This window comes from Schistocerca piceifrons, chromosome 5 (assembly GCF_021461385.2).
Source record: "Schistocerca piceifrons isolate TAMUIC-IGC-003096 chromosome 5, iqSchPice1.1, whole genome shotgun sequence".
NCBI classification, from domain to species: domain Eukaryota; kingdom Metazoa; phylum Arthropoda; class Insecta; order Orthoptera; family Acrididae; genus Schistocerca; species Schistocerca piceifrons.
Genome location: NC_060142.1, coordinates 24,872,948 through 24,896,925, shown reverse-complemented (window position 1 = coordinate 24,896,925; position 23,978 = coordinate 24,872,948). Strand labels below are relative to the sequence as shown.

At 40.4% G+C, this 23,978-nt stretch overlaps 1 protein-coding gene across 2 annotated transcripts in view; it reads left to right on the top strand.

Moving 5' to 3' along the window:
- The window catches only part of LOC124797969 (zinc finger protein 184-like), a 362,232-nt gene that overhangs the window by 119,923 nt on the left and 218,331 nt on the right, over positions 1-23,978 (top strand). For both annotated transcript variants that reach the window (XM_047261138.1, XM_047261137.1), the window contains exon 6: positions 10,067-10,269. In XM_047261138.1, the coding sequence (XP_047117094.1) occupies positions 10,067-10,269 (203 nt within the window). The remainder of the gene's footprint in view (positions 1-10,066; positions 10,270-23,978) is intronic.

Below are 23,978 nucleotides of genomic sequence, written 5' to 3'. Positions count from 1 at the left end.
TGTTTCTTGCTACTTTTAAATTCATGATTTCTTTAAATTTGCATTTAGAAATAGCCACATGATCTAACTGGAACTCCCCTAGCATTGGATTCGGAGAGATCCATGTTTTTGCCTTTTTTGGTAATTTTTTGAAGAAGGTTGACATTACCTTCAACTGAAATATTCTACAAAGACTGATTAGTCTTGTGCCATTTTTGTTTGTTCTTTTATGAGCTGGATAATATCCTATTATTTTTCGAACCTATTTTGCCCTCCCTATTTGTGCATTAAAATCCCCCGTTAGTATAACAACATTTGATTTTGGAATTTTTTTATATTTCTTCATCTAGAAGTTCCCAGAATGCTTCTACTTTACTTGGATTTTTCTTATTGTCATCATTGATTGGAGCATGACAATTAACAAAGGTATACTGTTTATTTTTGTATTTCACTATGAGAAGAGAGAGTCTTTCTGAACTTGATTTGAATTTTGTAATGTTATCTACTAAATTTTTATAACATAGAAAGTGGAACCAAATATTTGCATGGCTTTCATGATTTTTATTGCTGGTTTACCCTTAAAAATTCTATGGTTTTTGGTTTCTATAACATTTTCATCCAAAAATCTTGTTTCTTGAACTGCTAAAATTTGTATTTCATGCTTATCTAAGAGAATTTCAAGTTCTTTTTGTTTACCAATTTTTAGTAATGAGTTTACATTCAAGGTACCTGAGTTTGGAAGGATACCAAGGCTGCTCCAACTCATCCTTAATGCAGATGTTGGGACTCCCCAGAACCCTAGGTCCCTATGCATTGCATAAAGCAATGGTGGATTCCTCTTTCGAGTTACCACCTGGGGTAATGCTTTCTGCTAGTGGACTTTCCATTCTGCAATTGAAATTGTACATTGTACATGATAGGAAATAAATTCCAAGGTAAGATCGGATTGTTAGTCCGAAATGATTGTTTTTTGTCGTTTTCTCCATTAGGTTCTTCCGCTCTCTCTGCCGTTGGGAGTTAGGATTCCTCTTCCGCCTTTGAGGCCCTTCATTATTTTGATTGTGTATTATACAGTTAAGTGTTTTCCCTGAATATTGTACAGCTAATACAAATTCAAAATTAGCATGTCAGTTATATGAAATATAGTTTCTTTTAAGCCAGAGGACTGTATTCCATTCACATAACAACACAACACCATATGGTCCTGTACATCGCTTGGACGTACAACACCATCTGGTCCTGTACGTCACTTGGACATATTGGTATTGTATTTGGCAGCTGGCATATTATGTAGAAGATTGCAGCCAGTCAAGGAATGTTAAGGGAATCGGTTTTAAAAAATTTATTTCAAAAGCCCCAGCGAAATCCACACAAGTTTTCTCCCCTTGTAACTTTGTCTGTGCCTTCGTGACACAAGTTGCCTGCCATTCGGAACTGAGACAGTTCTGTCCGGTTAATGCTGCTGACAAGAGACACTCTCAGCCCTCTACTGAAAATTATAGCGAATTCACATCATAGATTTAGCAAATAGCATAGGAAGGTCATGTGTGTGGACGCTGAAGTATTATGCAGAGTGGGACGCAGTTGCCTGTCTCTCTCTTGTGATACAGACCTTGACTAGAACAGATTTGTTCCTTGGGAGGCAGAGCCTCTAGCTCTGCGCATCGTGATTGGCCATCAACAGAACTTAGCATGAACTGCCTCCTCTCGGGTTGCCCATTTTATTTAGTTATTTGACCTGATAGTCTGGCCTACACCTGGAAACTTCCTTCCCTGGGCACACCCCTTGCATTCTGTATGCTGAAATATATTCTCTTTATTTGACTTAATTTCCTGTTCTGTCATTTAACATTCCTCTGGATGTGCACCCAGTAAGTCCTGATTACTTGACCTCTTGTACATTGGTGTCAGAAGTGGAATTCATTCCCACCATTCGGTCCATAGGGTGACCATTTACTTCTGGTTAATGTTTGATGTTGTGTGGCCACTCAGTATTCGCCACTCTTATTCCACTGCGAGACGAGCCTGGGAGCCATAGCCAGACACTGCTGCACCAGATGCTGTGTGTGCACATACCAGCACCTGGGGCAAAGTCAACTGCACCACGTTGCTGTCTACAGCAGTGTGCACCAAGTTGTGCAGCACATAAGCATGGGCACACTGACCGCACCTCGTGCGCACGTGATTGCTGCTAGCGTGCTGGCCTCATTTGACAGTCACAGTCAGCCTAGCTTCCCAGTCGCCACTCGGTAACACTTGAGCTGAGCCCTAGGACATTAAAAAGATGCAAGATCCATTTGTGGCACTCCTGTGGTTCACCAAGTGCACGAGCTCGCTACCGAAGGCCAACAGGGCTTCCCTGCCGCTGCTGCCATCCCGCAGCTGCTTGTCATTCGTCTGCATTGCCCACTGATGCCACCCATCCACTTAAGAGTACAGCGCAGTTGGCCACGTTGTCTTGCTGGCATGCTGCATAATGGCAGATATGTTTGCTTTATCGGCCCTGTGGTTGCTTCTGACCAACTGTGCAGTCCAGCTGCTGTCACTTTGCCCAAAGGTGCCGCCTCTCGCTTGCTGCTGGTCAGCCTCTTGCTGCCATCTCCATTAGGGTCCTGGCCTCAGTGCCCAGAGCGCATACTTTTGTCACTGTGCAGCCAGCTGCCCAGGCCATTGCTACATGGGCACCACACGCATATGGCCAGTGTGCACCACCCCACGCTCCCTCCCCGCCACCACTGCTGCATGCTGCACTCTGCGCGTTGGGACATGACAAGTGTACTATACGTACTGAGGCACTGCAGCCATTTGTTCAGAGAAGATGTAGAGAGCGAATAGGGGGACTGTCAGGTCAGTAAATTATAATGTAGAGTTAAATTTTGCATCTTATGCAGTTATTGCCTGTTCTTATGAGGTGTCTTTATATAGAAGTATGATTTGAACTTTCAATTTTTGTGAGTGTAGTTACTGTGAGGTATGTTGGACGTGTAATTGTTCCTAAATAAGCACTTCAGACCTATTCTGGTTGGATAGTTAATTCCTGTGTAATTTAGACATACTTATGTTTTACTTGTGTACTTCAGTAGATTTGTTATTCTTGTTTTAAACTCTGTTGTCACTGAAATATTTTTTGCTTAGTTGTTGTGATGAGGAGGAGCTTCTAAAAGTGTGTTTTTGAGAGGTTTCAATTACGAATGTTTAGCTGTTTTAACCCTTCAAAATTGGATTTATATACCACCTGAAGTACACACACATTTATTTGACACCTCAAAACAAACACCTCCAAATGGTTTAATCGCTTATTCTATAATAATGTTGTTACAATGTATATTCTTTGCACTTTGCAATTATGTCTTCTCTTCTGCTGTACGAACTTTGCACCCAGCTGATTCCAGACACCATATTTGTTTACAAATGTGGCAGTATACATGTGAAATGTTACGACAGAAAAAGGAACCTGTGACCACTGGAGGTACTCTAGTTTACTTATTAAAGTTTACCATTAAATATCAGTTTAATTTTTTGTCAAAAGTTATCCAAAACCATATTCTGAAATAGTGTCTTGTTTCTCCACTAGGCAGTGCCACAAGTTCCTCCAAATGTCGTAACACAACATACACACATATGTAATACTAACTAATGTAAATCCACCCGATGCTGGAGGTTTAAACCTTTGAAATGCGTCATGGGAAAAATAAAACGGTGACTGGTAACAGTAAACTTGTTGTTTTATTTAATAATCTCCAAGGATTTGCACCTAGTGAAATGTGTCTGGCAAGCACAGTCACCAGCCATTCATGGCATTTTCTTCTGTTCCATATTTGTGTCATGATGCATTCTGTTTTCTTTCATCTTTCCTATAAGTATCTTTTCTGTGCCCTCTGATCACCTTAAGTGGCCTGTGACACCCTGTGCCTCCAAACCATGTCTGCAAGGTTATGGAAATCATATACACACTAAATCATTTGTTCCTCAATGGGAGTGTGCTTTTATTGCAAGACTGGAAACAGATACGAAATCCACATCTAGGCCTTGTAAGAATAGCAGCAAACCATTAGATTCTGACCATCCTGGTATTGTCTATCAGGTTACTAGTATGACTAGGTGACTTGAGGCCCCAGGTACGTACAAAGTTGTAGTTACACAGTTAGCACTTTTGTTGTCGAAACCACTGGGGTAGTGTGTGACATGCTGGATTGTGGAATGAAAAGAATGAATGTTCTCCGTCTTCTCTTTCTCTTCTTTCTGTGTCTCCCATAAGTGGTAGTTGCTTGTGAGTTTCCAGTTGAGACAAGAGTGCATTTTGGAGTTTCTATTTCTGTCATCTGTGAATGTTTGCTACAAGCAGAAACTACATGGTGCAAACACACGGATTGGCACACCTGTCACCGTGTGATAAGCCAACTGCAAACGTGCTACCACTTCGCTTCCCCTTTCTTCATCTTGTCTGCCATAATTAAGTCTAGTTTTCATATGGTACAGGTCTTGAATGAGCATAAACTGTAATGAACTTTGTGGGAAAGTATTCCACCTCTCTTTAAAAGATCTTTAGTCTACTGTCTGTGTTTTTATTTGTAGTTTTTCTTTAACTAAGGATTTATTTGGGATAAACTACTTGCTCAGCTGACTACTATAAAGAGTGTAAATTTTAAGTGCTTGTAACTTTTAATAGTTTTTGTGAGAAAGATGGCCCAGGTGCAGACCTATTTATGTTTTGTGGCAATTTTAAGTATTTATCAAGATTTTGAGATACTCTGTCTCGTCTACTGTATATGTATTTGTTGTCTGATGATATTAGGCAGTTTGCATTATTCAGCTTTGTTGTACAATTTTGATGTACTGTATATTTCTTTTGTTGGCAGTGTGTTTTTTTTTCCTCAAAATAATGCATTAAATTTACCTATTAAAGTTGTTATACAGTGCTGCTTTTCACAAGTCTGCTTTATGGAGTGTTTCATTTTGCTATAAAATCTAGAACGCGTGGCCTCCTTTGTGGTGCCTATTCTGTTTATCTTTTATTGTTCAATGGACATCATACTTCAAATTTTCTTCTAATTTTTGTAATTAAGGTCCCGCTGTTCTGCATACCTAATCCCATTGTTGATATAGAAGCATTTATGTCTATATTTCATTCCAAGATGCCAGTGACATTATTTTTAATTGTGTATTATTAATTTTTATTTCCACAAGCTGATCATTTCCCTTCAGTCTTTCTTTATTAAATTTTCCTGGCTGGTATCCAGTAAAATTAAATTTACTTTTTTCTTGCCTACATGTTTGACATGGTATATTAAGTCCTGCAGTACTCTATCATACTCCAACCCTTACGTATTGGAATTTTCACCATTTTCTGTGATTCTGTTGTGGTTTTTATGCAGACAACAAATTACAAAAACAACTGGCCAGCTTTTTCGGAACCATGTGCTTGCTGAAAATTGATGCGAAGATGCACTTTGTCATCCTATTTCTGTTTCAAAATTAATACAATCACTGTTCTAACGGATCTGAACTGACTCTCCTTAATATTGTTTTTTATCATACAAAAGTTAAGATCCATCTCTGAACAAATTTGGTGTCACTGTGTGCAGATTGTTAGCAGCATTTAATCTCTGTCAGACAGTATTGTCTTATTCTGTCACACAGGAATTCCAAACTGCATCAGGATCCAATGAAGTACTATGACAGTTATACGGGAGGTGAGAAAACTTGGATTTCATGGTCATTCAGCTGCTCATAAGTTACACATCACACTGGCAAATGCTGAACTGTGCCTTGCTTGGTGTAAGGAGCATAAACATTAGACAATTGAACAGCGGAAAGGAGTGACGAATCACAATACACAGTGTGGCGATCTGATGGCAGGGTGTGGGTATGGTGAATGCCTGGTAAACATCATCTGCCAGCATGTGTAGCACCAACAGTAAAATCTGGAGGCGGTGGTGTTATGGCGTGGTCATGTTTTTCATGGAGAGGGCTTGCACCCCTTGTTGTTTTGCATGGCACTATCACAGCACAGGCCTGTATTGATGTTTTAAGCACCTTCTTGCTTCCCACTGTTGAAGAGCAATTCGAGGATGGCAATTGCATCTTTCAGCATGATTGAACACATGTTCATAATGCACAGCCTGTGGCGGAGTGGTTACACAACAATAACATCCCTTTAATGGACTGGCCTGCACGGAGTCCTGACCTGAATCCTATAGAACACCTTTGGGATGTTTTAGAACACCGACTTCTTGCCAGGCCTCACTGACTGACATTGATACCTCTCCTCAGTACAGCACTCCATGAAGAATGGGCTGCCATTCCCCAAGAAACCGTCCAGCACCTGACCTGAATGCATGCCTGCGAGAGTGGAAGCTGTCATCAAGGCTAAGGGTGGGCTAACACCATATTGGATTCAAGCATTGCTGATGGAGGGCACCACGAACTTGTATGTCTGGATACTTTTGGTCATATAGTGTACCAACCAACAACAATACCTCCACTTTGACAGCTGCCACCCATTCCATACCAAGAAGACCCTTCCATACAGCCTAGCCACTAATGGACGTCACATCTGTCGACATGAGGCATCCCTCTCAAAATACAGAAATACATTGAAGATCTCACTGAGTCCTTCACAAATGGTAATGACCCTCCCAACCTCGTGCAAAAACAGATCTCCTGTGCCTTATCTCTCCAATCACGCGCAACATCTTTAAGTCCTGGCACCTGGCCGTGGAGGAACATTCCCCTCTTGACTCAGTACCACCAAGGAGTGGAACAACTGAGTCACATTCCCCTCCAGGCTCTCCACTACCACACATAGTGCACTTAAATGAGGAATGTCCTACCCATCATCCTTCTCACCCCTCCCACAGTGGTATTCTGCTGCCAACCATACCTACACAAAATCCTCGTACATCCGTACCCAACATCTGCTCACAACCGCTTGCATCATGGATCATGTCCCTGTAATAGACCTAGATTCGAAACCTGTCCCCATGCATCCTCCCACCGCCATCTACTCCAGTTCGGTCACTAGCGTTACCTATCCCATCAAAGGCATGCCTATTTGTGAAACTAGTCATGTGAGCTACAAGCTAAGCTGCAGCCACAGTGCTGCATTCTACTTGGGCATGACAACACGATGTCTGTCTGTATGAATGGGTACCAAGAAACTGTGGCCGAGAAACAGCTGTACCCCTACCCTGCTATCAGTTCCCCTCCCTGCCCCAGTCTCCTACCTACCCCCACCACCCGGTTGCCTCTCCCGTCATTTGCTGAAGTCTTTTGGTTGCGCCTATCTGCGACTCACACCCAAACCTTCAGATTTCATTCACATTGGTACCAAAAGTTTGTCAACCAAAACACCAATTTAGTTTGTGCTGTGAGCTGTCATCCAGTAGAAGATGCGTAATTGGTAATTAAAAGTAACACCAGAACTACAGAGTATAGGTAAACTATATCTGTGCCCACTGAATCGAAGATCTCTGGTAGGTGAGTTGGTAGTGTCAGATCATCGTGTGGAAGGTCCCGAGTTTGAAACCCACTGATGGTATACTATAGGTCTCCTAGTTTCAACTAACAAAGCAAAAGCAGCCTGCCAAAAGAACATTGCTACAAACTCTCAAACGTCCTTTTACGTGGCAAAAAAACGTTCTCCCATGTAACAATGTCATGTATGATATGTTAAAAAAAAAAAATCACCTGCAGTGGGTTTCGAATTTGGAATCTTTCGTACAACAATCTGGCACTCTACCAATTCACCTTCCAGAGATCTTCAATTCAGAGGGCACAGATATGGTTTGCCTATACTCTGTGGTTCTGGTGTTACTTTTAATTACCGTTTACACATCTTTTACTGGACAACAGCACCCAGCACAAACTTAACTGGTGTTTTGGATGATACTCTATCGACGCACGAAGTTTAGTGCCGATCTGAGTGTTTGACACCTGGAGGTTTGGGTGTCAGCACCTCCATTATATGGTGTGTAGGAACTATCTTTTCATAATATTGTTACATTCCATCCTGGATTTTCTATTGTTTAATAATAGTAATAATCACAACAAATATTGTGTGTCTAAGAATCCTTGAAGAGTTTGAATGATAGATCGTTATGACAGTAATCAGCTAATAACCTGTTTAATTAGATGTTGCCATTAGGAAACACACAAGACTATAATTTAAAAAATAAAAATATGTATATTAAAACATGTGGTGGAAACAGCAAGATAAATTAGATTGATTCTTGATGGACATTTAACATAAATGGTAACAATAAATTTACAAAAGAGATATGGTTTTTATAACTGTGCCTCATGTTAGACCACACAAAGAAACAGGAGGTGTACTGTCTCCTCTTACACAGATATTTTGTGGCCTCCATTTGCCTTTTCTATGATCTCTGTTTGATGTTGACAGTATTCTACAGCTCTGAATGCATTCAGATATAAAACACAACCTACAATGTAGGAAAAGACAGATTGCTACTTACTGCCATATAGAAGACATGCTAAGTTGCAGACAGGCACAATTAAAATATCCTTACATAAAACTTTTGGCCACAACCTTCATCAGCAAAAGAGAAACACACACCATTCCTACACACAAGCAAGTGCACCTCATACACACATGACCACTAACTTTACCATCTTGGGCCGGAATGTGGCCAGAGATGGTGGGGTTGGCAGTCATGTGTGTATGAATGGTGTGTGTGTGTGTGTGTGTGTGTGGGGGGGGGGGGGGTGGTTTTGTTCTCCATGATGAAGGCTATGGCCGAGACCTTTACATAAGTGTCTATTAATTGTGCCTGTTCTCAACTTAATATGTCTTCTGTATGGTAAGTAGCAATCTGTCTTTTCCTCCCTCGATTTTCCATTGTTTGGAAGTCTAAATTACTACATTTGTGTGGGTATTTGCTGTAGTTGGTGACCTTAATGTTGTCTCTGATGGAGCAGCAAAATAGCTTGTTCTTTTTTCCTGAAATAAATAAATAAATATTCAAATTGCCATCTGACACCCAGATGTAAACTGTTTTTTGTTTTTCTCAAACATGTCAGAGAAATAGCGGGATGGTTCCTTTGCAAACCTTATAACAAGTTTCCCACCTTCTTTTGCACAGTCTGAGCATGTGCTTCATCTGTTGTGATTTCATAATATGTTGGACATTTACAGATCAACTCTTCTAAAAAAGTATAAAACAAGAGTTATAAAAATACAAAAATAGTAAAATACAGGTATCACTGATGGGATAATAAATTGAATTAAGAGGGAAATGTAAGACAAAATAAAGAAAGATACTAAATTCAGTACTATTGATAAACACTTTTTGGAAAACATGAAGCATGGTGGGAGGAGATTACTGAAATAAAATGGATGCTGAAGGCCTAAGAAGCTTACACACACTTTTTGTAATGAACATGGTAGTAAAATTGAAGAAATGTATGTTTGTACACAGGTCTACCAGCTGTAGAACATCAATGAATGTAATAGAAGGCAATTAAATGACATTGGTATACTACGTGTGGTATCAAAAACAGCTCAGAGTGACTTACAGTGTACATAAATGATGAAAGAAGTTAATGTAAAACCTCAGAAAATAGTTGAGGTGACGATAGGCACATAAACAAGGCTGAGAACAGTTCAGATGAGTCCTTCTACGGAATTTCCTTCTGCTGTTTGTGTCTCACTAAAGATTTTCCATTACCATAATTATGGTGTACCTATGTGTGTGTAGCTCGGGTAAGCTCAAGAAGCCTGCTGCAGCTGTGAATCATTCTGACCCAATTTCCTTCATCCTATTTTTCCTACCGTTCTTTGTGTCTCAGTGGCTGTGGAATCAAAAAAATACATGGAAGTATAACAACTCCTGCTTATTTCTAAATGTGTGTGTGTGTGTGTGTGTGTGTGTGTGTGTCTGTGTGTGTGTGTGTGTGTGTGTGTGTGTGTGTGCAATCTCCCCCCCCACCTGTCCCCATTTTTGTTTGGAAATAGATGGGTGGAAGGAGGGACACAGCCATGTATAGTGTGGTTAATTAATTGTATAATTTAAATGACTACAGGTGCAGCAAAGTTGCTTTTATTGTCTGATTTGCTTATTTGCAGTTCTTAGGAAGCTCAGTCAGTACTAGACTTCCCAGTATTCACTGCCTCACAAAATGTACAAAGATGTTGAAAATGGAAGAAACTGTAGATGGGAATAATGTGGAAGATGTGCATTTTGCAGCACCTGTCAATGAAGGGGCAAGTGACCATTGTGAAATCCTTCTGCCAGATATGGACTGCAGTGCCACATCTTCTGACAATAGGTGAGTAGGCTGTCATATGTGACGATTTTTAATGTGGCAGATACCCTTCAAACAAATAGATCGGTCAACTCAGTATTTTCGTAATGTTAGAAACTAGAAGAATGTGGAGGAAATGAAATGAGGAACACTTAAACAGAAACAAATAAAATGTACAGATTTTTAATTGTTTCATTTTAATGGCTGATTTTAAAGGTGAGCCTCTCATAGTTTGCTAGCTCGAAGGTCTTGGCTGCCCAAAAAAAAAAAAAAAAAAAAATAAAATAAAATTATACTGACAGTTAACACTTTTATGTGCTTTTGCATTACCTAGTTGTCCCATAATATTCTATATTATATGAATTACTAATCCTTTTTTTTGCTTCCAAGGTAGCTTTTAGGGGCAGATTTCATTTTTCATCAGTTCTTCTACAACTATAGATCTTTCCTTGAAAGAAGTAGTGTCGTGCGTATTCTTGCAGCAACTACTTGTTCCAGGTCTGTGGTGCTTAATTGCAAAATGGGTAAATGTGAACATCAGCTGTGATCTCCAACTCATTTTGCAGGCTGTGTGGTTATGCATTGTTGCTGCCAAGACTCCACAAATTTCTGCTGCACATAGGGAACAAATCTATTAAGTAAATAGATGTGAGAAATTTCCGAAGACCAATCTATTCTGCTCATTGCATCAGATTGATGAACATTAAAACAGCAAGAGGAGTTCAGTCTGGGTACAGCTCTCATGTTCATGTAATAAGTTAGTGTTTTATTCCCTGTGCTATATGACGTTGTCTGTTTTCAACACCAGATTTCTTACTCTACATTTTCCCACATTTGTGTCATATGTTTATTTTGCCTCAGTCTACCTGCTCCTGTGGATTGAGTGAAATCAATTGGCCACAGCCAGCATCTGTGCACTTGTAACACTATATGGCACCCAAGACAAATTACCCAGTATATTTATCAGCAGATGTACTCGGATTGTTTAGTGGTTGACTAGTATCAATCCTCCACACTTCCAGGCCTTTTAATCAGTTTCAATGTGTATCACCAGCCTTGCTTTGACTCGTGAGACAGGGTTAAAGGCATCACTGCTTTAGGACTGATAACTGAGGCCATCCAGCTCTCTCAACTGCATTCCAGAAAATTCAGAGATCTGACTCTTTGTATACTGCGTAACTGCTCAAATGGCACACAAAAACACAGCACATCAAATTTCGTACCTATTAAACTCCACCACAACAGATGTGTCATTATGAATTACATCATTACCATCTGGGAACAGGTTATCTCTCTTCATAAATGTATCTTATATGGTACATTTGGTCACATGTTCATACATTCTTTGACCAGAATTTGTCCAGCATCCTACACAGATAGGAGAAGAAAGAAAATTCTGAGTTTTTATTGTTCTTAGGAAGTTGATGTTTACAGATTACTAAACTAGGTGGAAAAAGATGGAAAAGAAAATTTTGTGTAGAGTCTTCAAGAAACTAATCACAGCGGTCACTATCCAAAACCTAAATTTGGATTATAATGATTTTGATCCCATTAATTTCAAATGCAGGTGCATTCTGTGATCCATTGCAGTGAGCTGTTTGATAGATGACTGTAAATCATTGTGTGTACTTGCACTCCCAAATTTGATTCTCTATAAACTGATTTCACATTACAGTTTCTGTAAACACTGGAATATTCATTCTTGAAATTTGTTTTAGCTGCTACATTCCAGCTCTCCATGTAAACACTCTATCTCATTTGAGTACATGATTGATTCATAGTACATGAAGCATACCATTCTTAGTATACAATATTTGTATAATCCTGTTATACTGAGATTATGCTCTTTGTTTGTGCTCATACATGATTTCTGAAATTATTTATAACAGCATATTGCCATTCTTGATTGCCACCTCTAGCAGCTGTCTGTGGCTTGCATGTAATATGTTACATTTTATAGTAATCTCTTTTGCTGATTGTTCTGTTTTCTGTAACAGTGTATTGTGCAGTATCAGTTGAAGTTCGACAATATGAATGTGGTGAATGTTCTCATAAAATCTCCAGAGTAAATTTGGGATATTTCTTTTGGCAAATATTCTACTGAATCCTTGTATCAACAGTCCACACATTTAATTCTCTGCAGCTTTTGTAGTTTTAAAGTAGTACATTATTTACTTCTTTACTACAGTTTTGTAGTACTGTAATTCTGTCATTAGTCAATTGTTTGATATAGCTATTAATAAGTGCAAGATAGCAATGGCAAAGTATTGAGAGATCATTAATCAACCAATGGTGATTCACAAAAGTAATACATTCTTTGTCGAACAGAGGAAAGTCCGGGACAGAATATAGGAATCTGGAAATGATAGATTGTGATAGTGTCTTCATGCCTCCTCTCTGTGTGGTTAGTTCCAATCTATCATTTCCATATCATTACAATTTTTTATTATTGTTCTGATGCTTCAGAGTTGCAGTGTTGGACTTTGCGTAAGATACCACTAGGGGTCGAGACTATACGATGTTGTTTACAATGCTGCTGACCTCGGCAAGCAATTGAGTGGTAAACCATACTAAATGCTTTGTGTATTCCACTTTTCTTTGGCCTGTTAATCATTTTGTTTTTGTATGCTGAACTGAGTGAAAAACTAATCTTGGCCCATCACAATGAACAAGTACAACTGGCGCAATACCACGGTGGTTTGGCAAAACCTGTCACTGAGTGACAATTCTGCTTTCTCTGAAACATAAATCACAGATGTGGGCTGTCTGGCAAGAGAAAGACAGGGGTTGTTCACCCACATCACCACTATCCCTTCGGGTGCTCGGGACTCACTGCCACATTGCAGTGTCCACACTAGGAGTTTATCAATATATTGTCATTGTAGATACTTCAAATGTAGTAAGATTTAGAAATGAACTGTTGGAATATTGAGTAATATCAGAAGTAAAAATTGGACTTTTCACATTACATTAGTTTTATGTAGCAAGTAGTACATTCTGAGCATCACTGTAATCTTTATGCTTACATTCAAGATACTGCATAACATACCTGTCATGAAACTTATAAACTGCAGGGAAATGATAGCCAACATTGTTCTAGTAGTGCCCACATTCCTTTTGTGTGTATTGAATTTACTATTACTTTAAAGAATGAATCAATAATGACAGTTATTGTGATTGCTTTCCTACCTTTTAATTTTAGTCGTACCCATACTTCAGTGTAACACACAAAATCTAGGTTGTTATGTTTTGGACTGTGTTTTTCCCATAACGGATGACTTCCACAGTCCATCACTGAGGGGTTTGTACGCTCGATCAGGATGGTGTATCCCCTCTCACACAGAGGCATTGCAGGTTCGATTGGCAGGCGAGGCAACCAGGAGTCTGTCAAAAGGGAGGATGGTCACAGCAAGATAGACGGATTACAGTAAAACTTTTTTGTTGATACAATGAGCAGGTGTAGGCACAAAATGTGTGTTCTCCTCTGACAGGTGCAGCCTGATGTCAACCCTTAGTGTCTTCTTACCCAGTGTAGTGAAGGCAACCTTGATGGCAACACTCATACACCATTAGAAAGCAGCACAATTATGATACACTTCAGTGGTAGCCAACTGGTGGTTGTGCAGTGACCTCTTAAGATGAAGTGATTGGTTAATTTAGCTGGTAGCGACTTGGTAAATCCCATCAAGTTAGCAGGATTCCACAGGTTCAAACCTCAGACCCTTACGGTTGTGACCTGGAGCTGCCTGGCGGAGGCATCTGGTCCGATATACAGGTCTGATGAAATGTCAGCCAACTCCTTGTTCCTCAGTATGTCATCACCCTGCCCATTCATTATATTCGTGCACTGAGCTAGTTTGGTGCCTGGCGGTGGAGGCCCATGTGGGCAGTTGCTCCATTGGCACTTAGTTATACGAGTTTTACCACATGTTGCAGAAATGCTGGGGTTAGTTAGCAGGTCAAAAGTGTCATCAGCTGCATAACTTTGTGTATAATAAACAGCACATTGCCACATTATTCCTCATGTTATTCTGTCTGTGGCACTATGTTCTTCCCCCCTTTGGTGCAATTCAGTTTCCAAATTTAGTGTGGTGTTGCTTTGAGGAAAGCTAGCTGTGAAGATACTGGAAACATACCTATAAGTAACAGGTGGAAGCCATAATTCTCCACAGGGTTTATAGAGTTTTAGTCAGTGGCTTAAGTACCAGTGGCATAGACTTACAGGTGGAAAGACAGTGGCTGGTGAATCTGAATACTTCTCCATTTGTGACAGCAGTGGACAGCATGTACTACAATCTAGACTTAGGTGTCTGATGCAGAGTTTTCCAATGTAAGGGGCCGATTCTTAGCTGCTATCAATTGGTCCGTGATGGGTAGCTATAAGTTGGACCATGGTAGAGTATTTTTGGTTTTCAGAGAGCAGGATCTTGAAAGAGAAATGAGATAGGTAAATCAGTGAAAATGTTCTGGTTTGGGGTCTATAATGGTTTCAGGTAACTGAAAAGAGAGACATGTCCCGTTGATCATTAAACCCTGACTCTCTACTTCTAGGTCACATGTTCCACGTAGACGACCCTGGTTGTAATGTGTGCAAATGTGTCAACCACTTGCACTACTCAAAAGGTAGTAAAGCCCAAGCCTTTGACAATAGTCAGCCTAGTGAGTACTTCCTGATAACAGTTAAATGTGGAGATTCTGCACAAAACCAGCTGAGCTCACAAAACCCTGCAATGACAAGGATCGAGATTGTGGGATTTCAGGGTAGCCACAATTTCTGGAAATTGGGGAATATCAGGAAATTTCAAATGTGTAGAGGAAATCAGGGATAATTTGAAAAAATCTCTGGAAAAATCCTGTTTTTGTCTCAGTAGATGAAATGATTTGTTTACTCAGGTGTCATGCATTGTCGCTGGTTGGGCATAGCAGATTACGTGTGCCACTTTGCTACTCCCACATACTTACTGCTTCACTCCTTCGTACCACTCACCTCAGCTTGCAGTCAGTGCTGCCACCATTTCTTGCCACTAGTCTGGCAGCTGCTGACGAGAGGCAGGGAGGTGTGAGGAGTGGTTTGTTTGGACCTGATTCTCAGAAACTGTTATCAGTGGCCAGAGATGGTGGTCATGTGTGCATGGGTTGTGTGTGAGTGATGGTGTGAATGTGTGAGTGCTCTCATTTTTTGACAAAGGCTATGGCTGATAGTTTAGTTTTGAGAGTGTGATTGTCATTTATACATGCCAGTCTGCGGCTCAGCAATCATCTTTGTGGTGAGTTGCTACCTATTCTCATTAGTATTGATTCTCAGAGTATTTGCGCAGGTTACTTGTTGCATGGATTTGTCAGCACAGTCTCATTTCATCAACATGGTGTCTGTGGCATGCGAATAGCTGGCCATACAAGTGGACTTCCATGACAGACCAAAACCGTAGGCCACTTCTGTTGGGTATCTGTAAAGGATCTGGTCTGCCGATCTGAAGCCCATCATTACCCACTAAATGTGCAAGCCCTGCCCATCGTATCTAGTCTCACTGATGTGAATACAGGCCAGGTATGTTTATGTGAGGCATAATACAGCAGATTTTCATGGTTTATCTGAGGACCCTGGACTGCGGTGCTCCTCGGTAGGTCAGAGGCCACAGGCGACGACTTTCAGGAGTTTCAGCTGTCTCACCACAAGGAAATGGTATAGTGCAGCATTTTATAGATATTTTATTTATTCTAGTACATTTTGGCACTTCAAAGGTAATTTATACATTAGGAAGTATGGGTGATAAGGAAAAGAAAATTGTGGCAGTCACTGGTGGTTTGTACACTATGTGTTCATATTTCTTGAAAGGAAAATCACACAATACCTGTAAAATAACAGGCACGACACAGTGATAAGGAAAAGAAAATTGTGGCAGTCATTGGTGGTTTGTACACTATGTGTTCATATTTCTTGAAAGGAAAATCACACAATACCTGTAAAATAACAGGCACGACACAGTGGGTAATAACTGACAATAACAAACATAGTAGAACCAACATTTTATTGGTGGTCACCTATAGTGTTGATTTACACAACTCTTTCTTGCCTCAAACACTTCTTTTGAGAAGCCTACTTTTTTCTGAGGTTATTTCTGAAATCAGTGAAGGTATTTTAAATCTGTCTTGTGTCTCCAAGGAAATGCATGTTTTTGTCACCAAATGTGTTTTGTTTTATTGAAATAAGATAACAATGGCTTAATGAAATACACATACTATTTGGCTTGCTTTCTCCGTCTATAAACAGTTCGTTATAAAAGATGTTGATGTTAGTACTCAAGACTTTTGCTCATACGGGGCAGAAACACAGAAGTCCTTGCATTTCTTTGTCTACTTACGACTTTTCCTACCCTTGAGATCTCAAAATTTGTCAGGGAAAAATGCTAAAACTTGTCTGGAAATCAGGGAAATATCAGGGAATTTCACTTTGGGAAACTTGTGGCAGCTGTGGATTTGCTTGTCTTAGCACTGTAGCAATTTTGAGGCAGTAATAAGCTTGTGGGAGTTTCTGTAGAGGGCGACCAAGAGACTATGCAGCACCCTGCATGCTACCAGGTAAAGTGTAACACTCAAACTGATACTCTCGACACTTCAGGGATATTTGTGCCCATACTTGTAACCCCTTCCATCTAATGTTACATTTACATCAGCCCCACAGTAGAATAAATGCAAGGAGCTTTCCTCCAGTGTCAACAGCAACCCCAAACCTTCTATAACCCCCCAAAACATTCCCTCATCAACAGTAGTACCGATGCTATGTGCCCACAAGTGGCACGATTGAGTGCTTCTTGCACCTCAGCCACTTCAATGCAGGTATCAGTGATGGATTTGAAGTAGCCTTTCAACGGTCAGCTGGGTGTCAATAATATCTAGTCAGTTCCTGACTGTCCAAGGCTTTGTTGAGTATTGTCACTAACTCCATAGTGTGTGCCACTAATGCGCAGCAGTCAAAGCATAGGGTAAATATGTCATGTGTCATTAAATATGTCCTTCCTCATGTTTTCCAGTGGGTCATATGGAACTGTATATATATATATATATATATATATATATATATATATATATATATATATATATATATATATATATATATATATATATATATATATATATATATATATATATAAAAAGAAAGATGATGAAACTTACCAAACAAAAGCGCTGGCAGGTCGATAGACACACAAACAAACACAAACATACACACAAAATTCTAGCTTTCGCAACCAATGGTTGCCTCGTCAGGAAAGAGGGAAGGAGAAGGAAAGACAAAAGGATATGGGTTTTAAGGGAGAGGGTAAGGAGTCATTCCAATCCCGGGAGCGGAAAGACTTACCTTAGGGGGAAAAAAGGACAGGTATACACTCGCACACACACACATATCCATCCACACATACACAGACACAAGCATTCATATCATTAATTTATATATATATATATATATATATATATATATATATATATTTTTTTTTTTTTTTTTTTTTTTTTTTTTTTTCCCCGAGAATGTCCTATCCTCTGCACTTGTCACATAGTGGCATTTACCTGTTGTAGATCACATCCCTATCAGCTGTTCCAAATATTATTTTCGAATCCCCCTCCCCAACTATCAAACCCCTGTTCTGCCAATGCCAGACTTGCAGTATCATCTTTGTAGTTGGCTCTAAATTGTGAGTTGTAATTCATCCCTATCAGCTGTTCCAAATATTATTTTCGAATCCCCCTCCCCAACTATCAAACCCCTGTTCTGCCAATGCCAGACTTGCAGTATCATCTTTGTAGTTGGCTCTAAATTGTGAGTTGTAATTTCTTAAAAAGCATCACAGTTGTTGTATTTTGTTCATTACTGCCCGAGTGTTGAAGGTCAGCCTTAATGTCCATTGACAGTTGGGCAGCATACCATCTCATTATCTGGTGAATAGTGTGCTGGTCTTTAGTGGGCGTACTTTGAGGGCACCCACCATACCTTAATGACCGAGGTCCAGGATAGTGATCGTGTTGATGGCCCTCAGCTTCCCTACTTTCGTCACCTTGTATTCGATGTTCCAGGCTGGTGCTGTTACTTGCCATTCCTGAGGGCTGCGCCCACGTTGTGTGCGAACCGTGCACTGAGGGAAGTGAAAGACTTCAGTCAGTATGATGGACCACCTTGTGACCTTAGAGCATATAAGTGTATAGGTGTCCCACAGGCAAAATTTGTTACTCCACTGTCTCTTACCTTTACCTTCTACCACTTCCTTCTTCCTCTTCAAAGACGCTGATGGTGATGGGGACAGAGCTTGCATTCTGTAGTTCTCCAACACCACGACTAGCCAGGATCCGCCATCTTGTGTTGATAAACCAATAGTTTTTGAATGCTTGCTTGGTCATTTCATCGAGTGGAGTGGTAATAACCTTGGTAGTGGCAGAATAATCATTTGTGTAGCCACAGGGTGCAGAAAGGTGTGAGGAATCACTACTGGCAACTTTGCACTTCGTACCAGTCATTTGCTACAGCACAGATGATGTGAGGGAATAATGAGATTTTGCGAAATCACATATATAAAGACATTTGTGTTAAATGTAAGGCTTATTAGTAGTATTAAAATTAAATTGAGGCTGTTGTAACGCAATTATTTAAGCAGGAAGAGACAAACTACATTTTAAACAATTATGTTTGTTACTCTTGTTGCAGATAAGAGCACATTTTACTTTATTTCCAGCTTTGCTACTTGGCATAATGTGAAGTGAATGTATCAGTGCTGCAGTACATACAGAGTAATGAATGATTGGTAGGTTCCCACACTGACTAGTAGATGTGGTTGGCAATCTGGCGCTTTCATAGCCAGTGGGATGAGGTGCCGATGCAGAAATCACTTGTGATGTCAGCAAAGAGATAAGAACAGAAAGTACTTTTTTTTGTTGTGAATCAAGTAATTGTTGTTCACAGTTATGAGAAGGAAAGTTGCTTCTCACCATATAGCAGAGATGCTGAGTTGCAGATAGGCACAACGAAAAGACTCTCACCCACTCTGTGTGTGGTTTGAGTTGCCTGAGACTGCAGTCGCATGTGTGAGTTGCGTTTGTGTGTGTGTGTGTGTGTGTGTGTGTGTGTGTGTGTGTGTGTGTGTGTGTTTAGTGTTGACGAAGGCCTTAATGGCCGAAAGCTTTGATTGTGAGAGTCTTTTTGTTGTGCCTATCTGCGACTCAGCATCTCCTCTATATGGTGAACAGCAACTTTCCTTCTCATAATTGTTACATTCTGTTCTGCATTTTCCATTGTTTGTAGTTGTTGTTCTTAAATATTTGCTAACAAAACTTTTCTTTTGGTACTCAGACATTAGGAGGAGTCTACGAGTCATAAATACTATCTTTCAGCAATTTTTACAGTGCCAGGAAACACTGATTGATTTGACATAATCAAAGAAGTAAAAGCTTACATGAACTTTACCAATTGTACACTCAAGTTGTAGGTTGTGCACCATAGTTGGCAGTCGTCAATAGGGTACCATTTGATCTGTTGATGTGGTAGACCATGCTCTCTTACCATTAATAATTCACTTAATATCAGTCTGAACCATTTCATTTCCCAGTGTTTCTTAAATAAACACACCATAATAGCATCCCATATACAAATTATGTGCACATGAAACTTCTTCCCACTTCATAATGTAAAACCTTCAGAATCCAATGACACTGCTATGGCTCTGCAAGGGGGACATAAAACTATGAGAGCATCTCCACATAACAGGTAGGAAGAATTTCTATGCAGTGGCTAAGTCAGTTCAAGTATGGACTAGCTTCATTATTGTAAAACTCGGGTGGGAAAATGTGGCCAGTTATGCTATGTGCCCCTTATACCACCATCTACAGATTCACTGGCTAAACTGAGACATCTCTGGAGGTTTAGTACCAGTGGGGAGGGGGCGGGGTTGTTGCAGTGTTAATACAGTTATCAGTATTAAGTAAATATTCATCCCACTAGTGTGCTTAGCTGTTTCCATTTTCTTTCATTCACTGCATTGTGCGACATTTATTACATTGTGCGACATTTATTATAATTTTTCTCGCTTCATCATGTGTTGACAGAGCTGTAGATATGGATGGGCCAGGGGTAGCTTCTTCATTCATCATTTTTTCCACTTGTGCACCAGCACAGATCAGCTTCAAACAAGGGACTGTTCACTGTAGGTAATGGCTACTTACTAGAATGCCACACACTGTTGGATCGTATTGCTTGGCAGTATTTCCAAGCAGCATGAAGTACAGGGGCTAAGGGACCAAGAAAACCTCTTTCCTTCAAATGGGTTGTTGTATGTGGTGGTTATTTTACTTTTAAGTGGCTAAATAAAGGCAGAAGACCCACAAAAAAAAAAAAATAAATAAAAAAAATAAAAAAATAATAAAAAATAAAAAAAGCATAAATAAATAAAAAAAAATCTGAAATAGGGCTGCTGTCAAATAAAAGTACACATGTTTGATAATCACAGTTGGTAACACTGTATAACCAGCAACAAATGGAAAAGGTGTTCAAGGTAACCACTTGCAATAAACAGGAATATTTATTAAATTTAGTGCCTGTATTTTCTGTTTAAGAGGTTTAATCTTGTGCTTTTGTAAGAGTAAATTTATTCAGTCTGTAGCGCACAAGTTGCTCACTGAACAACCAGCTACTTAGCTCATTAACTCATCGGCATCCATTGATGACAAAACAGGATGGTAGCAAGTTGCAAATCTCGAATTCTGTCTGCTTTTATAATTTGCTTCTTGAGTTAGTCTTGCTAGGATGGCTAGGATGTGTGCGTGCTGTGTGCGGACACAGGAGGAGCTAGCCAGAGTTCATGAACAACTGAATGCACTTGTAACTATGGTCAGTCACCTTCAGGCTGCTGCCTCAGGCTATAGCGATAGCTGAAAATCTGGTGTGTTGCATGTGACACCGTAACTGTTGCTAGTTTTGGCCATGGGCTCTGCTTCTGAGTCACCTGCTAGTGCACCCAACGTTATGGATCCACCCACATAGCAGGATGAGAGGTGGGTGGTAACATGTTTGCTTCACTTGAGGTGGTGAGCCAGTGTGGAGACTGGAGGCTTGGCCTCACCCATTCGCCAGGGTCTGGGCAGGCACACGGGGGGAAGGGGGGGGGGTATTAGTAATTGGGAGCTCCATTGTTAAGTGTGTTACGGAGTCCCTTGCAGATGGCATTTAGAGCTGGAAAGAAAACCAGTGTGCACTCGGTATGTCTGCCAGTGAGCCTCATCCGAGATGTGAAGGTGGCCTTGCCTGCACAGCTGTCATTCATACAGGGTGCAATTGTCAGCAGGTTGTGGCTCACATTGGCAGCAACGTCGCCTGTCGCATTGGTTCTGAGGTGATCCTCGGATTGTACAGGCAGCTGGCAGAGGTGGTGAAGACTGTTGGCCTCGTGTGTGGGATGCAAGCAGAGCTCGCAATTTGCAGCATTGTTTCCAGAGGTGATCGGGTACTTTGGTTTGGAGCTGAGTGGAGGGTCTCAGCTAAAGGCTTCATTGACTCTGTGATGGTCTTGGCTGCAGATTTCTAGACCTAGGTTATTGTGTTAGGATTTGTAGGACTCCCCTTGATAGGTCAGCGGTGCACTACACAAAGGAAGCTGCTACTCTGGTATCAGAGTACTTGTCCAGTGCAAATGAGAGTTTTTTAGGCTAGGCAGTAGTTTGAGGTGCTCCGATGAACATTCACCAATCAATATGCAGCAAGGGAAGTTAAACAGCATTCAGAATAAAGACACTTTGACTGTCATAATTTTGTCAGTAAACTGTTGAAGTATAAATAAAGTTCCCGAATTTTCTGCCCTCTACGAACGTTCTCGCACTCGGATTATTCTTGGGACCAAGAGCTGGCTGGAACTAGAAGTGGAAAGTTCTGATATATTTAGCGAGCCATGGAATGTATATCAGGAAGACAGGATAGAGGCTGTAGGAGGGGGAGTGTTCATTGCAGTTGACAAAAATATTGTCTCTAGTGTGGTCGAAGTTGAGTTATCTGGTCGCATATAACAGGTGTAGGTGAAACCAAATTAATTTTATGCTATTTGTACTGGCCATCCAATTCTGCTGACAGTTCCAGAGTCATTCAAAGAAAGTCTAAGGTCAATAGTACATAAATACCCAGATCATGCAATACTAGTTGGAGGGGACTTTAACCTGCTGAGTATAGACCGAGATGTCTATGGATTCATTGCGGGGGGTACAGATAGACAGACAGACAGACAGTCATGCAAAATACTTTTAACACATTTTCTGAAAATTGTCTCGAGCAGCTAGCTCGGCAACCTACATGCTATGGAAATATTTTAGACCTTGCAGTCGCAAACAGCCCATACTTTATCAACAATGTCAGTATAGAAATGGGGATTAGCGATCATGATGTCATTATCACAACTATGATTACAAAAGTTAATAAAACAGTCAAGAAGACTATGAGGTAGTTAGAGCAGATACACAGTTGCTAGCATCCCACTTAGACAATGAATTGGTATTACTTAGTTGCAGAAAGATGGATGTAGAGGAATTATGGGGAAAGTTTGAGCAGATTGTAAATGGTGGTCTGAAAAGTTATGTTCCCAGTAAATGGATAAAGGATGGAAAAGACCCACAATAGCTTAATAACAAAATTCAGAAACTACTATAGAAGCAGTGGCTGCTGCACTCTCAGTTCAAAAGGGAATGCTCAAATGATGTCAAGCAAAGGTTAGTAGAGATTCGTGTGTATGTGAAAAGATATGCGCGAAGTATACAATAACTACCACTGTCACACCTTAGCAAAAGGTCTGGCAGAGAACCTGAGGAAATTCTGGTCCTGTGTAAAATTGCTAGGCGGGTCTAAAGCTTCCATTCAGTCCCTTATTGACCAGTCTGACATGGGAGTTGGAGATAGCAAACTGAAAGCTGAAGTTTTAAATTCCACATCCAAGAACCCGTTCGCAAAGGAGAATCGTACAGACCTGCCGTCATTTACCAACAGACAGACTCCTGTATGAACGACATACTAATAAGCATCCCTCACATAGGAAAACTGCTGAAAAATTTGAAAGCAAATCAATCACCAGGTCTGGATGGAATCCCAGTTCGATTTTACAAAGAGTACTTTACGACATTCGCCCTTTACCAGGCTTGCATTTATCGTAAATCTCTCGCCAGCACAATGTCCCAAGTGACTGGAAGAAGGCATGGGTGACTCCAGTGTGTAAGAAGGGTAAAAGAATGGACTCGCAAAATTACAGACCAATATCCCTAACTTCTGTTTGCTGCAGAATCCTGGAACATATACTCAGTTTGATTGTAATAAACTTTCTTGAGACTGGGAAGCTTATGTCCACGAATCAGCACGATTTTAGAAAGCACCACTCATGTGAAACTCCACTTGCCCTTTTCTCGTGTGATATACTGCAAACTATGGATGAAAGGCATAGATTTCTGGAAAGCATTTGCTACAGTGCCCCATTGCAGGCTGTTAATGAAGGTACAAGCACATGGAATAAGTTCACAGGTACGTGAACTTATTCATCAGAGACAAGAGTATCATCAGGAGTGCCCCAGGGAAGTGTGATAGGACTGCTGTTGTACTATATGTTCATAAATGATTTGGCAGACAGGGTGGGCAGCAATCTGCAATTGTTTGCTAATGATGCTGTGGTGTACAGTAAGGTGTTGAAGTTGAGTGACTATAGGAGGATACAAGGTGACTTGGATAA